The sequence below is a fragment of the Saccostrea echinata genome, unplaced genomic scaffold (genome assembly GCF_033153115.1).
Source record: "Saccostrea echinata isolate AGI-Se365-2 ecotype Australia unplaced genomic scaffold, CSIRO_AGI_Sech_v1 ptg000010l, whole genome shotgun sequence".
NCBI lineage: Eukaryota > Metazoa > Mollusca > Bivalvia > Ostreida > Ostreidae > Saccostrea > Saccostrea echinata.
Window position 1 is genome coordinate 13323085 of NW_026889759.1, and position 17193 is coordinate 13340277.

General features: G+C 33.9%; 1 protein-coding gene across 1 annotated transcript in view; it reads left to right on the forward strand.

Moving 5' to 3' along the window:
- LOC133184439 (cadherin-23-like) overlaps window positions 1–15090 on the forward strand; it is a 31321-nt gene extending 16231 nt beyond the window's left edge. The window contains exons 18-39 of the mRNA XM_061319522.1: window positions 25–94; window positions 546–803; window positions 1364–1490; window positions 1849–1991; window positions 2462–2792; window positions 3058–3215; window positions 3525–3674; window positions 3763–3885; window positions 4312–4498; window positions 4919–5139; window positions 5463–5657; window positions 5796–5906; window positions 6102–6246; window positions 6584–6832; window positions 7279–7520; window positions 9151–9239; window positions 9999–10103; window positions 11615–11762; window positions 12005–12129; window positions 13177–13202; window positions 13486–13523; window positions 13823–15090. Coding sequence (XP_061175506.1) covers window positions 25–94; window positions 546–803; window positions 1364–1490; window positions 1849–1991; window positions 2462–2792; window positions 3058–3215; window positions 3525–3674; window positions 3763–3885; window positions 4312–4498; window positions 4919–5139; window positions 5463–5657; window positions 5796–5906; window positions 6102–6246; window positions 6584–6832; window positions 7279–7520; window positions 9151–9239; window positions 9999–10103; window positions 11615–11762; window positions 12005–12129; window positions 13177–13202; window positions 13486–13523; window positions 13823–14092 — 3511 coding nt within the window. The 3' untranslated portion in view covers window positions 14093–15090. The remainder of the gene's footprint in view (window positions 1–24; window positions 95–545; window positions 804–1363; window positions 1491–1848; window positions 1992–2461; window positions 2793–3057; window positions 3216–3524; window positions 3675–3762; window positions 3886–4311; window positions 4499–4918; window positions 5140–5462; window positions 5658–5795; window positions 5907–6101; window positions 6247–6583; window positions 6833–7278; window positions 7521–9150; window positions 9240–9998; window positions 10104–11614; window positions 11763–12004; window positions 12130–13176; window positions 13203–13485; window positions 13524–13822) is intronic.
- Window positions 15091–17193: the final 2103 nt, after the last annotated feature.

Here is a 17193-nt window from a genome sequence, read left to right on the forward strand (position 1 = left end):
TTAGGATCTCATTTTACCTTTCAGCTTTATCATCACTGTACAAGCAACTGATGGAAAATTCAACCCTACTGCAAATGTGCGGATTTATGTCATAGTAAGTTTTTACAGTGTTTGACTTGCGTAGGCATTTTTCAGTCATCTATCTATCATTTATAGTGAAACTGGCTCTAGGCACACACAGAAAAATCTGTTCAAAAGAAGAGTCTTACATAGAGTAACATGTTGTGTTGTAATATTATTTAAATATGGTTACTCAGGTGAGAGTTAAAGCCCTTTGACCTTTCTTTAAGTATTTTCAAGCAGTGAATTCTGCTTATGCAATGTAATTTAGACTCGCTAACTATTTCTGTACCTTTAAAAGAGGAAAGTGCAGAACTGTGAACAAGAATATTTTACTTGATGGAAGTTGATGCAGAATTTGCAAAAAAAGAAAAATGTTGAATGACTATATTGAAGAAGATAGTAGTTGCCAAGGACAGGTGGTTTACAGTATTTTGATCTGGAATACATTTACAAGTTTTATTAAAATTGTTCTTTTCATACAGGATATAAATGATAATGCTCCAATATTTGAAGCCAGCAATTACCGAGAAGTGATCAGTGAAACAACACTAGGAAATGTATATGTACTGACCGTCAAAGCTAATGACAGAGATTCCCCTACAACGGGTGCTGGAATCATCGATTACAGCATTGAAGTCGGAGCCAGCGGTAAATTTGTCATCAATGGGACATCAGGTGTTATCACGACATCACCAGATGCCACCTTTGATTATGATTTGGCCCGCATGTATAACATGACTGTAAGTACATGTATTTATTTTGGCAACAAAATTTCCTGCTTAATTCCCGGAGCCTTTGCCTTGAATTTTCATTTTTTTTTCCCTATATGATATTAGTAGATTCATACTTGAATACCTTGGTTATGTTCAATTGAGCCAGAGGTCTGGAAAGTATAAGGAACTAGCTCTTCAACTTTCATGTCTCAAACAGAAAGTAGAAGTCTATCTTTCTATCAATCCTAACACCATTGGGGATATTAAGAGTTCACTGTTTTTGTAAAAAAAAAAAAGGGGGGGTGGGGAGGGGGAAGGTGGTTTATTATTGTGGATGCTAGCTGTCACTGAGATTAAAACATAATTCATTTAGTAAATTAATTCCTCTTCACCATCCATTTCATTGACAACTGTATAACTCAGAAAACATACTAGCAAACCTCCAGATATAGATTGCATCACTATAACTGATATCTTTCATTTTCATAAAGTTATCATTTTTAAAAATCCTTTTGGTTTAAAGACAGAACTTTCTTATAATGAAATACTGTGGTACTCATTTCACACCCTTTGACCTTTTTCTGCAGGTGAAGGCCAGGGACAGAGGTCGTCCACAGCAGACAGGCACCTGCTTTGTGACTATAGACATCATAGACACAAACAATAAGGATCCTTTCTTCACTCCTTCAACACAAAGAGCAGATGTCTATGAAAGTAACTACATATTACCTCCCTTCCTAGATCATGCAATGAAGGCTAATATAAAGACAGTTTTTGACTGTGTTTTCAGTAAAATGATGTTTGGAAGAATGGATGCAATATTTTACAATTTGAAAATAACCTGTTCAACAGGCAACCAAATTTTGGCAATTAGAATTATTTTACATGTATTTCACAGAAAATACATGTTCAACAGAAATCTGAATGTTTATTCATTGTATTTGTGAATCCTGCATTTTTTTAATGTTAAAAGTTCCTTTCCACCTGTACTTTTATGCCTGTAGCTGTTATAACCTTGTTTGTAGCTGTTATAAGGTTGACTGATTTGATCACAGATATAACTTTGTTCCAGATGTCCCCGTGGGATTCAGTGTTCATAAGATGTTGGCTACTGATCCAGATGACCAATCTCAGCTGAACTTTTTCATTGTTGAACCTATAACTGCAATCACTCCAGATGGAGTCCTCGTAGATAGAAACCTGTATGATATCACGGTAAGTAGACAGTAGAACTCTAGAATATCTCTGAAAGTATACAGTAATATCACAGACTGGAAATCTACTTTTATAGATAACTAATTTTTCTCAAGATAAATCTTTGCTTATTAGTGAGGAAAAAAATTCAAGAGTTTTAGTTATTGTATGTTTAACCTAATAATAACAAATATGCGTTAGAATGAAATTTTTGTGAGAAGATGTTTTCACGTTTTTATTTGAAAATAAAGTTTTCGAAAATAAAAAGTGACTGAATTACAGTATACTATCATGGGTGACTTTCCCTTTATTATTTATGTATAAAATATGTCCCTGTATATTTTACTCTGTTTACTCTGAAGTGAAAAGAATATGTCAGTTGGTTTTGGAAGTCTGTCGTCAATTTATGTCGCTAAATTTTATCTGAAGTGCTATTCTATTAATGTACATATACGTGTATATTTTCTAAATTTTCAAATTCTTTTATACAGCAACTGTTCTCTATAGAACAGCAGACTGGGAACGTGAACACGAAGAGTAAGCTAGACCGAGATCGTGCCTCCGTAGTGACCCTGACCATGAATGTTGTAGACATAACTGCAAGTCCACGGCAGACAGGAACAGGGCAACTTATCATCAACATTCTGGAGTACAATGACCAGCGACCAGAGTTTCTACCCTACAGAAATGTGACAATTGATGAAGAACAACCCATAGGAACTTTTGTGATGGCATTACTGGCCACTGATCAGGATGATCCCATCGCAGAGTACCAGATTATCAATAATCCAAATGGCTTCTTTGCCATTGGTTACCAGACTGGTAAAGTGCTAATTTTTGAAAATTAAAAATTTAGTTTTATAATTTGTACTTTAAAGCCAGTGTGAGTGATACTGAGTATTTGGGCATTTATTAAAAATAGGTTCCGAGGTGTATTCTAGTTTATCCATATCCATTCTTTCAAATAATGACTTGAAAAGAGAGAACAAAATTATTTAATTTATGATTGTTCTTAATTTTTTTCTTTATAATTTTTAAGTTTTATAATCATCAGTTATGTTACTGTGAGATGATTTGTAATTTATAGGTGTGGTGAGCATCAGTAGTCGTATAGATTTTGAGTTGGTCGAATCCTCCTCCTTCACCGCCCAGGTGTGGGACAGTGGTACCCCCCGCCTTGACAACACAGCCACCGTATATGTCACCATCAACAACATCAACGACAATTCACCGATATTTGATAAGGTAACTATAGAGAACCTTGTCATTCATTTATATTCAAAAGCACACAGTTTTCAAAAATTAAAGTTCAAATTATATATCAGTGTCCATCAAAAATAAAAATAAAATGTCTAAACACATTGAATTTTATATGAAATTATTGAGAAACATCCTATAGAAGTATGTACTAAATCTGCATAGGATGAATTAGATTCTTGTCATTCGGTATTAATATATTAACAAGCAAATTTAATGATTAAAAAAAAAAGAAATCAGATGCTTTATCTACTTTCTTTTACAAGTATTCATACAGAATGTTGTTAATTATTACAGGGTGCTTACCCAGTCAGGATCCCAGAAAACTCACAAGGGGGTAGATTTGTGACAAATGTCAGGGCGGAAGACAAGGATAAAGGGGATTATGGTGTGGTGCGATATTCCCTCGATCCACAAGAGACCAGGTTTACCATCGACAGTGTCTCAGTAAGTTAATTTTTATTGACTGATACTTTTAAAGTTTTTGCTTCTTTAACTATGATGTACACAATTTGTTCTTATTTTCCTTGTGCAGGGAGAGATAAGAGTAGCACCAGGGGCAAAACTAGATCGTGAAGAACTGAGTGACATTAGTATTCAGGTCACAGCCTCAGATAGCCCCTTGGATGCTGTTGTTCGCAGATACTCCACTGTAACGGTAAATAAGAATTTGCAAATTAGTGAGTAAATATTTAATTAAAATATCTTTGAAGATAATTAAATGCTGTAGATGATATTAACATCTGTTGTTTGCATTAGTCAATTATGAAAGCAATATAAAGTACTTTATAGAGTCACATATTATACATGTATTCATTTTAACCTCTAGAAAAATTTAGCACAATTTTGTATCATGCATTCTTTGGTGTATTCATTCTTTTGTGTATTCATGACTTAGTGCTGTCAGGGCTTCAGCATGGTATACTTCAAAGATTTATTTTTATTTTAATGTTGATCAATGAAAGGCACATTCCTGGTTGTGCTAAATGTACCAGAATTTGAATTCAGCGAAAATGAGAGCAGAAATTCAGTCTGTTGATTTAAAAAAAATGCCAGTACACAATTTCTTTGAAATTATTTTTAGGTTTATATCACCCTGGAGGATGAGAATGACAACCCCCCTATTTTCAATCAGCTAGAGTACCGTCAACAGATCATTGAGACCATCCCTATATATACCCACGTTCTGCAGGTGTTTGCTAATGATGCAGATGCTGGAAACAATGCTAGGTTACTATTCTCTAAGGTTCCCAACTCAGGAGACCCTGACAGTAAGTACTAGAAGGTCAAAATTTAGTGCATTTTTCCTCTTCAGTAGATTAGTATAATCATAAATTAAAGCACATTAGTCTTTTAAATTACATTGAGTAGTTTTTAATAATTTTTTGTATAGTATGAATTAGCAGACAAAAACTGTGACAAATGTGATTACTGTTTAAATAAGTACATTTATAGGATGTTTGAATAATGACTAATTATGCCAATTTTCAATCCATGAATTCCAACTACTTGATGTACTTAAAATGTTAAACAATTGTGTTTATTACATTAAGCAAACATAGATGCTAAAGCAGTTTGATGTTGTTTCTACGAATGTCCTGTATTTATGGTAATACTGATAGAGAAACCATTTAAATAAGTGACACACAAAAGATACTAGGACTTATTATTTCTTTAACACTTTTTTTCAGATTTCTTTGCAATTCAACCATCAAATGGAAGAATCAGTGTAAACAAAAGCTTGTTGAGGAACTCGGGGACATATGTGTTCTATGTCATGGCACGTGATGAGAATGGCAGTGGACCATTTAACAGCACAGCCAAAGTGACTATCATTGTATTAGAAGCCACAAACTCGCCTCCAGAATGGACAATTCCACCTCTGGATAACATGACAATCAGTGTTTTAGAGGTAAGTCACAATGTACATGTGTTGAGAGGTAGAAAAGATTATACTGTCATTTTGTTGACTATTAATTAACCTTTTGATTATACACATGTTAAGTGAAATCATTGGTGGCTTCTTAGTGTTGATGCACACATTAAATAGTCTTTACGCTGGTCAATTGCTGTGCCACAATAAAAGCAAAATTTTAAGTCAATACAGCCTAGGTGTAGTATACACTTAATTGCAATACATGTAAAACTTACCAAATAAACTTCCCCCCTATCTTTGTTTCATCATAAAATTGAGATTCTTGAAGTTTCTTGAGCAAGTCATTTATTGAACCACAGGAGCAATATCTTGGAATGTTGGTATATGATGTGGAAGCAGAAGATGCTGATCGTAATGACAATGGAATTGTGGACTACGGATTCTACGTAAATGGTGTGTATACCACCACCACTAACGAATTCCGCATCAACTCCATCACAGGAGTCATCAGGGCTGAAAAGGTCTATGACAGGGAAACCAGAGATCGCTACCTGGTAAGGAAAACATCTTAATAAGAAGATTATCATTTATTTGTGTTGTCTTTTTGTGTAAGTAGATACTTGTATTTGAACATGTTTTGTATCATTATGCAACTTAATTGACTTAACGTATTTGATGTGAATTATTTACAGCTCCTCCTGGTGGCACGCGACCGCGGTGACCCATATCTTGAAACTACTCGATATTTATCAGTCAAAATTCTGGACGTCAATGATAATGTTCCCAAGTTCCCAACCAATTCTGTAAGTCTTCTGTATCCTTAAAAAAGCTATCCATTTTTTCTCTCCACTAAATCAAGAAAATGAAAAAATATATTTTACACATGTAAATGTATTTTGTGTATTTCCCAGTGGAGATTTGTAAAGTTTCTCAGTTTCTTTGGAATAAAATCTCAAGACCCAATATATCTGAACATGATGCTTTGATTTCAATCTTAGAATGGTGAGACTAAACAAATCCAGTTTGAAGATGTAGATGAGAATAAACCAGTCAATTCTTCCCTCGGAAGACTAAAGGGAAGCAGCTTTGAAGCCAAGGACATTGATGATGCTCAGTATGCCAAAGTCTATTATTACATCATCAGTAAGTAGTATTTTATTTTGTAGCTTTTTTATTTAAAATATAAAGGTGAAGCATGGGAAATAAACTGCACAATGTTTTTTTTTTTTTGTTTAGTGCAGGGTTTGGCTATAAATTTTTTAAAACAAGGACACTGTTTTTACTTAGTTTATGAAGGTCTAAAATGCCTGTAATGTAATAGATGGTTCACTAATAAAATCTACAATCAACTAAAAACAAATTTAGGAATCCATTATCCTTCAAGCTATGTCAACATCCATGCAAATGTAAAGTTGTAGCTCCTGTGTTAGTTTGTGAATTCCTGAATATTTACTTATATATTTGATTTTACTGTTATCAGGTGGAAATGAGAAGGGCTATTTCAGTTTGGTCCCAGAAACTGGAGAATTAATCTTAGCCAAAAGACTGGATAGAGAAGTGCAAAGTGTGTATCTCCTGGACATCCAGGCCACAAACAATATCAGTGATTATACTGTTATCCGGAATAGACGTAAGCGAGCCCTGGATCCAAGTATAGCCACATGGAGGATCCAGATCAAAAATGCCAATGACGTACGACCTGACTTTACCAAAAATCTGTATCATGGCTGTAAGTAGAGTCTTTCTTTCATTGACACGATGTATATTAAGATATATTGGTACAAACTCTCTTATATACTGTACACATTAGATACATTTGAAATAGGTTCATTCATTGCTTTGGTACTGATTGCATAAATGTATGATACAAAATACATGTATGTCAGATTATTATTTATCCTGTTGTATCCTGCAGGGAGCATAGCAATATATAAGTGTTATTAACATACTTGGTTTTAGAAGCAAATACATAAAGTCACATCTTGTCTCAAATGCAACACAATGGTAATCAAATTTTAGCTGGCTATAATGAAGTATGGATAGAATGAAGCATTTTGTTGGTGGACCTCAGAGATTGGCTTTAAATGTGTTAAAGTATTATGCTCAAGTCTTCTTTCCATGTATATTAGATGTATCAATATCACACTGTAGTTTTTTTTTTCTTTTATAAATCAGGTATCTCAGTCCGCTCCTCTCTGGGTCAAAGCATAATGAAGGTAGAGGCTGTGGATGCTGATTCTGTAGGCTCCGTAACTTACTCCATACAGCAGGGAAACAGAGACAATGCTATCGGAATCGACTCTGTCACAGGCGTTCTGTATAATGCCATTCTGATGAATAACTATGGAGGCAGTACCTTTGACCTGAAGCTTAGAGCTACTGACCAAGGGACATTGTACCATAATACCACTGCCCTGGTAGGTCATGTTTAAGAAAAATATATGAAAGTCAGATGTCATATTTTTGCCCTTTGCCAAACACCAGTGGATTAGCCAGTCAAAATGCACTTTACAAAACAGTTGCATGAGAATATCTATCTTTTGAATAGAGCATATCATGCTGATTTTCTGCCATACTCATTCCACGTATACTGTAAAAGTGGTTATTTACGTGTGGGGGGAAATTTACACTACTTACACGGTAAGCTTAGAACCGCGTAAAATACCCCACACGTAAGGTCACAAAATTTCAAAATTCTGGAATCATTCTAGACTAATCCTAATACTGTTTGACCGGTCGAACCAGTCGTATATTAATCGTGGTTTTGAACGCATGTGAGTAGATAAATACATCACAAACAGTGATGAAAACATAACTGTTCTTTTTTTTTTAATTGTGCAATGAAAAATGCATCTTCATATTAAATATTTTAAAGCAATGTCGCGCAATTAAAGCTTCAAAACATCGATACTCATTTTCATTTCCTTTGTATGTATGTGTACGTCCCTCTTAATTTCAATTAATCAGTCCAAAATATTACACAAACTCGGTCACTACAAACATACCTATTGAATTAATTGTCAAAACTTGCAACACAGATCCCACTTAGAAGTTTGAACTTGCGTAAATAATTGCAATACGGCGTACACCAGTTGTTCACACTTCACCGCTTTTGACTGTGCAGATTGTCGTTATCATTATAAATCCAAGGAACATGCACATATGGATGACCAGTATAAATTCTTTTTGTTTTGTTTTGTTTGTTTATAATTATTTCTAAATTATTCTTTTCTATTCATTCATGTAAACTACTTGACCTTTTCAAAGGGGAACAACTAGATGTAAGTAATGATGGTCGCACAATTTTTTCTCAGTAATTTGTGCGACTGCGTATATTTCACCAATGCATAATGTTTGACGGTCACAAACCAGTGTAAATAAGCACTTTTACAGTATGTAGCAATATACATGTATTAGGAGAAAACATTGATACTTAGCAGGTCACCATTCCATTAACCTTTTTATTACCTTTTAATTATTGATCCTTCTGAGCAAGAAAGTAAGGATATCATAGATTCCTATTTACAAATATGTTCTAGCATCAGTGTGTGCAAAATTTCAGTTTGGGAGTGCAGAATTTTTTTTTTTGATGAAATGACACAGACATGCAGATCAATGATGAGACTACTCTCAACATATTGCAAATCTACAGTATTTCAGGCAGTCCTCTACTTACCTGGTTCATACTATGCTTATACAGTATGTGGAGGAAATCATACCACATGCATTACAAAAATGCCAGTGGTAAAACACATATACATGTATTGCAATTTTATAGCAAGAGGAGTATTTGGAGCTTAGCAAATAAGTACAGGATTCAAAATACAGTATAACACCGTTATAGCAAACACGCTTATAATGAATTCATGTTTACGGCAAAGTGATTTTCAATCCCTGTGGTTTTCAAACGTATTCTTAACGGATATAATGAAATATGTTTATAACGAATCGAAATTGCATGTCCCTGGCACTTCACTTTAAGCGTGTTTTACAGTATTTGGATTTTAATGATTGTAATGACATGTTAATAACAACATCTTTTGGTAGGTTTTTGTTACGGAACCAAGTCGGGAAGTCAAGTTGGTTGTAAAACAGCCAGCTACAGAAGTCAGACAGTTCTTTGAACAGATTAAAAAGTAAGTCTTCTAGAAAGTAGCATGTGTATGCAGATGTTGTTTATAATTGTATACTTCAAGAAGTCCGGCTGCAGTATCTAAGATATTTATCATTATGGTGGATTTTATAATGATTATAGTTGAGTAAAAATTAAGAACAGATATATGAATGTGAATAAACAGTAAAACCTCATTATCTCGAACTCAATGTGACCAAGTAAAAATTTTGAGATATCCAAGGATCTGAGATATCCAGGGTAAAGTACTTAAAGAATAAGGGATTGGGACTTCCAGATCACTTTGACATATGCATGGTACTCCAGATATCAGTGTTCAAGATACCAAAGTTCAACTGTAGATATAATGAAATACAAGGCTACTGTCATGAAATGTAAGCGATATTTGGCCGAGGGTAAGAAAACGTGATAGAGGGCGAGGCTTGCCGAGCCCTCTATCACGTTTTCGACCCGAGCTCAAATCACTTATATTTCAAGACAGTATTTATGTATTTTGTTTATTCTGCAATATATTTTTACATCAGACCTCCAAAACTAGCTATTTTTCAACCGATTTAGGTACATCTCTGCAGTTGTAACTAAGACGCAATGGCGTAAACATTGCAACGTGTACGATGTCACAATGCTTTTAGAACGTCGGAATACATGCACAAGGTTTTATTAGGGCATTGACCGAATAAAGCTTTGGTTTATTAGGTTACCTTTATTGGGTCAATGCAAGGGGTAGTTGCAGGATAAATGACCATATGTATTTCTTTACTAGGTCTCTTCAGAAGTCTAACCAAGAAGGCAATGTGGTATTTGACTTTATATGTTCTACCAAGATTGTTGACCATGTTCTAGATGATGGACAGACGACTTCCTTGTGGTATGTTAAAGTGAATAAATTTAGATTAGTCATATATAAAATGGCATTAAATATCAAAATCTTTGTTTAAGGACTTATTGGCATAATTAGAAATAATCCAATCAGCATTGTAATTCATTATACATGTACTTGCTTTATATTTAGCTCACCTGAGCTGAAAGCTCCGGTGAGCTTTTCTGATCACCCATTGCCCGGCGTCCGGCCATCTGTGTGTCCGTCTGTCTGTAAACTTTTCACATTTTTGACTTCTTCTCATATACCACTCGGCCAATTTTAACCAAAGTTGGTACAAAGCAAATTATTTAAATGGAGGGCCAAGTCCCCTTCCAAGGGGAGATAATCAAAAAAGGCAAAAATATGGTGGTGGTCATTAAAAATTAAAAATTTTCTTCACAAGAACTACTGGACCAGAAAAGCTAAAACTTATGTGGAAGCTTTCTTCGGTAGTGTTAATTCAAAACTTTTCACATCATGTCTCCTGAGGTAGGATGAGGCCACAAAAGGGAATCAAAATTTGAGATTGAAACATATAAGAAAAATCTTTAAAAATCTTCTCGTGAAGATCCACTAGACCAGAAAAGCTGAAACTTAAGTGAAAGCTTTCGGAAGTAGTTTAGATTGTAAAATCTTCAAAATCATGTTCACCAGGATTAAGATGGGTTCACAATAGAGAATCAAGGTTTAACATTGAAAAATATAGGAAAAATTTTAAAAATCTTCTTCTCAAGAACTCATGGACCAGAGAAGATTGAAATTTAGTTAAAAGCTTTCTGAGGTTGTGTAGATGGAAATCTTCTTCTCAAGAACCCATGGACCAGAGAAGATTGAAATTTAGTTAAAAGCTTTCTGAGGTTGTGTAGATGGTAAATTGTTCAGATCATAGTCCCCGGGGGTAGGGTGGGGCACAATAGGGATTATAGAAGCAAAATCTTTAAAACTCCTCAAGAAAAAATCCATGATAAATTATATTAATGCCAAAGCATCCTCTGGTAATGAAGATCCATTTTTGTTCAAATTACAGCCCCTGTGTATAGGCTGGGGCCACAAAAGGTGATCAAAAATATGGAGGAATACATGTATTTGGGTGGGGGGGGGGATCTAATGCAGAACAGCAAATCAAAAGTGACTCAGGTGAGCTTTGTGCCACATGAGCCTCTTTTAAACACAGTCAAAAACACTAAAATATATAATGACGTGCTGGTGTAGTTCAGTACTGGATTAAAATACATGTTTTGTGACTCAAGTGTGTGAAATATTTTTGTTTGCAGGTTAGGGAATAAGTTAAGGTGAAGGATCAATGTCAAGTACTCTCACCTTAATTAATATGATATGCACTTTTTTTTCATTGAACCACTTGTGTGAAATGCTGTGATTAAAATGCTTGCAAGAGAACTGCATTGTAAACTGCTAAAAAAAAATCATTTATTATTTTTCCAAAAAAAACTTGGAAGTATAAAATACACAGTTCTAATAAAATGCAGTTGTAAGATTGATGTTGTATTTATGTTTAGGTCTGATGTGTACATCTCAGCTGTGTGTCGTAACTGTTATAATTCCCCGTACTATATCTACCCTGGTGAAACATTACTCAGTCTACTCAACCAACAAAGAAATGCAAACAGGGATCAGTTTGAAATGTTATACATTGAAAGCATGGAGGTTAGACAATTTTAAAAATAATTCTTATTTTGGAGGTCTATACATTTTCCCCATTGATACACTAACAGTAATTTTACCTGTTTTCACACTTAGGTATAAAGTGCAAATTCTACTTGTATCTGAGTAATTTTAGTAAACTTGTCATGACAGTTATAATAAAGGAACTACATAAACACTGTAAAAGGGGAAAAATTCTTATCAAACACATAAAACAGATTTTCATTACTTTTGGGTTTTTTTAGCGAGGTGATGTGGAAAAGGAGTATCTGGACCGCACTCCCACCCTAGTGGTGATGATCCTTGTCATCATCCTCATAATCCTCGCTCTCCTCTTCCTCCTGCTGGCATGCTGCTTTATCAGAAACAAGTAAGTTATTAAATGTCCCCTCCCACCCACCACAACCATCCAATGGTGATCTTTGTCATCATCCTCATAATTCTTGCTCTCCTCTTCCTCCTGCAAACCTGTTGTTTTATCAGAAACAGGTAAGTGAAGTCATTCATTGCCCCACCCTAGTGGTGATGATCCTTGTGAAGACACTCATTGTCCCACCCTAGATGTGATGATCTTTGGGAAGTCATTCATTGTCCCACCCTAATGGTGATGATCCTTGTGAAGTCATTCATTGCACCACCCTAGTTGTGATGATCCTTGTGAAGACACTCATTGTCCCATCCTGGTGGTGATGATCCTTGTGAAGACACTCATTGTCCCACCCTAGTGGTGATGATCCTTGTGAAGACACTCATTGTCCCACCCTAGTGGTGATGATCGTTGTGAAGTCATTCATTGTCCCACCCTAGTGGTGATGATCCTTGTGAAGACACTCATTGTCCCACCCTAGTTGTGATGATCCTTGTGAAGACACTCATTGTCCCACCCTAGTGGTGATGATCCTTGTTAAGACATTCATTGCCCCACCCCAGTAGTGATGATCCTTGTGAAGTCATTCATTGTCCCACCCTAGTGGTGATGATCCATAGGAAGTCATTTATTGTCCCATCCTAGTGGTGATGATCCTCGTCATCCTCATAATCCTCACTCTCCTCTGCCTCCTGTTGGCACACTGGTTCATCAGAAAAAGGCAAGTGAAATCAACATTGTGACTGTAAATACTGTAAAACTTTGTTCTGTTGTTGTGTACAATTTAAGTTCCTTATGTTTAAATTAAAGTTACCATAACATAAAGTTTTGAATACTATCTTCTATTTGAAAAGCTTCAAAACTTTAACAAAATATCTACTGAACTTCAACATTTTGATTCCAAGAGAAGATCAGGCTTGTACAGTATATGCATATAAAGTACATTTTTTATGTTGAAGAATTCAGATAAAAGATATGCATATATTCTTTTTATTCCAAAAAAAAATGTACAATAGTGCAAAATCTTAATATTATATTTTATTTTTCCAGAAACAAGAGAAAGGAAGAGAGATTACGTAAGTTAATTATTATTTTTAGATATAAATACAGTAAAGAATGCCTATAGTTAAGTGCCAGGGATGAACAATTTTGATTCATTACTAAAAATAATTCATTATATTTGATAAATTCAAAACAGGTTTTAAAACTACAGTGAATGAAAATTAGTTTGCTGTAAGCATGAATTAATTTTAAGTATGTCTGCAATAACTGTGTTTTACTATACCAGTATATGATTGAAGTTTATACTTGTAAATTTTATATTTATTTGCTTTTAATGAAAACTGAACTTCTTTGAAGGCTACAAGAGCAGTTATAGAGCACCACCATATGATTCAGTAAGTCAGTGTCTGAACACTCTGATTTTTCTGATTCTTTAATCAATAAATCACAGGAATTGCAAAGAAGCTGGTCATGGAAAACCACAAAATGGGATACTCATGTTGAATCAGAACTTTCAATTAAAATTCTGGATCAAATGTGTGAAGGAAATAAATAACAATACAGAACATCTTATAAGTAAAAGAAAAAGGTTTATATTAAAACAATTTTGAAATCTATATCTTTTAATTGAGATTTTGTTGTTGTTGTTGTAATACCAAGGTATTAATATTTCATTATTGTGTACTCTTTATAGTCATTTCAACAAGTAGATCAGTTTGCGGCATATGATAATCGAGGATACGAGCCAACAGAGGCTGCCCCTCGAGAACCAATGTATGCCAAAGTTTCCAAAGATCCTGTCAGTCGAGCACCTGAGCCCATTCCTCAGCAGACAGAGGAAATTAATGTAATAATGAAGGATGACGATAGTCCAGAAACCAGCCCCCCAGCCAGCCCTAAAGAGACACCCCGCCTCTCAGATCCAGCAGAGGAAGATTATAGGATAGAGACAGAGGTCATGTGACCTAGCAGTGATTGGACAATTTTAAGATAGAAATGATTGGTCAATTGTAGCCTAGCAGTGATTGGACAATTGTATTAAGCTAGCAGCCAGAGGAAACCATTTAAAATGCTAGAAAATCAAGAGGGTTGTTTTAAATGTCACTTGCCATGTAAAGATATACAATACAACTGATTATTCAATTCTTTTGATATTTTCATGTGTTAATTCTAAGGTTGTGATATTTTGCTTAATTAAAGAGAAATTTTGAGACCTGAGGTAGTAATTGTTATCTACCGTTATCATTTCGAGCAATTCTGATTAGGATTGTTAATTATCCTGCGACAATTTTGTGTAGCTTGTTAACTATTATTTGTTAAAAAATAATGTTTGGCAAATTACGGTTAGGGGTAAATGACACTTTTTTAAAGGGATAATCTCATGACTTCTTTCTCTACTATATAAGTTAATGTTTTTCATTGCAAAGCAAAACAGATGGGTACAATTCAGATACTGTTAAAGAATACATGCTAGACTTTGTACATGTTTTCATTATTATTTTTCAAATAAGGGTAGCACAGCACTTAGTAGTATTTTAATGTGATAGGTGATATACACATACATGTATAATGCTTTCTTCCTCTCAAATTACAATATTAAGTAAATATGACAACATTCCGATTTTAGGGTAAGAAAAAAAAACATTTATTTATAGAACAGAAATTGTGATATTCTTCTATTGCAGTAATGAGAGTACAGAGTGAAGAATGATCGTGAAGTTTCAGTAATTTACATTTTGTCACATATATTGTTTACTAAGTGCTAAAATGTTAACGACTTGAAAGTAATAGAAATTCCAGTGGACATTTTACTGTATCTTTGACAGAAGAGAATCTCATTGTTTCATAGTGAGTGTGAATGCATGAATATTTTGAAGAACTGTGTGCTATTTTACATTCCTGTAACCTTTTTGATACAAATATATTTTTTTTATGAAGATGTATTAAAGTCTATATGATTAACGTTAAAATGTTTGTTTATTTTTTAGCTCTACTGGTCAGAGACCAGAAGAGCTTGTGATAGTAAGGTGTCCGTCGTCTGTCTGTAAACAATTTTTCAAAATGCTACTCCTCATACAGTTTTGATTTGATTTCAATATAACTTGACACACAAGTAGACTACACTAAGATACATAATTTTGTGTAGGCCTATCGTTTTTTTTTTTTATTTCAATGAACAGTGTTGCCATGGTTACTGAAAATAGAAATTTCTGTGAAATTCTTTTAAAAGGCTACTCCTCCTACAATTTTATTCTGATTGCAATCTTGCCACAAAAAGAGACTAAATCAAGGACCATTATTCTATTTATTGCTGTTGCAAAGTTTTAAGTCCAAGTGTTCCTTTAATTTTTTTCTTCCTTTGTTTTAAGTACAAACCAGTAGAGCTACAGTCTCGACAGAGATTTCTGGGTTTTTTTTTTCCATTTTCCTGATATCAATTAAAGAACTAAGGTAACTATTATCAACTGTTTGAAAGGACTTCATTCTAAATACAAGATAATTTTCACACATACCCTTTATTTTTGCCCTAATTGTCTAAGGAAAGGATTTTAATAGTAATTCTGAAAGTCATTCTAAATACATGTACATGAAAATCCCCCCCCCCCCCTTTATTTTTGCCCTGTTTGTCAAAAGGAAAGGCCTTTAATGAAATTCTAAAGGACATTTTTAAATACATGACCCCCTCCCCCTTTTCATTTTCACCCTCATTGTCAAAAGGAAAAGACTTTAATAGAAATTCTAAAAGTCATTCTAAATACAGGAAAATTGAGTGACTCCCCTTTATTTTGCCCACATTGTTGATAGGAAAAGACTTAAATAGAAATTTTAAAAGTCATTCTAAATATAAAAAATCCCCCCTTTTATTTTTACCCTCATCATCAATAGGAAAGGACTTTGATAGAAATTCCAAAAGTCATTTTAAATACAAGAAAATTCCTTCCCCTTTTATTTTTGCCCTTATTGTCGATAGGCAAATTCAAAACAGCTTATTCAAACAGAGCTCTCTCTCTTTTATCACTACTGTATGAAAATTTAAAAATGGATGAAGTGTAATAGGGTGAAATTATGCTACAAGTAAGTGGTAAATGAAACTGAATAGGAATGCATCCAGTTTCAATGTATTGGTTTACTGGGGACAAGTCCCATATTCATTGTTCAGGTCTTCTAGATCACTAATGGGTCCTATTTCTATCTTTTTCTCTTCCAACAGGCCTATATATGGTCATGCAAATACCCGATACTGAATTTTTGAAAATCTTCTTTCACTAATGGACATTTAGAAGTAAATTAATTGAATAATTATAATCAGTATTTATAACCCTTTATCAAAATAATGAAATTCATGTCCCCTGGGCCAGCTGTCCAGATCCAGGTTGGGGCAATAGTCCATCATGCTGTAATTTAATTACAAGGTTCAATTTTATTAACTGGCAAATTTAGCAATTTAGTCTTTAAAAGTGTGCATTTATTATTAGCATTATTTATTTTTAAGTGATTCAATAATTAACTCAAATATTGTATGGTGAATTAATTAATTATTAGCATCTTTTTAGCACTGCCAGAGTCATTGCTAATAATGCCAAAATTAGATGCTAAAAAATATTTGATTTTTTTAATGATTTGTTCAAGTTCAAAGTCTATAAACAATACTCTTTGAAAATTCTATAATTTACATGATATATATATTACTGAAAAATCAAAACACCTTATGACTTTTGAGGGTGCAAAATTATTTTTAAGTCGTAATTCACTAAAACCCAGAAGTTTTTTGAAGAGTCTTTTAAACATACCAATATAATAGCCCTGCATCATATATATGGCTCAAAAAAGAGATGAAGTTGAATTTCTTATAAGAAGGTCAAAGATCAACAAGGTCACAAGGTCTGCAAGTAAATTCATAAGTTAATGATCTGTTAAAAAGTGTAAATATATGTGTGCTAAATATAAAAGCCATATTATAAATTTGTCAATTTAAAGAATTTCATTATAATACTTTTTTTTTAATTTAAAGGTCAAGATCAAGGTCACAAGGTTTGGTGGATTTACAAAGAGACTAATGTGCCA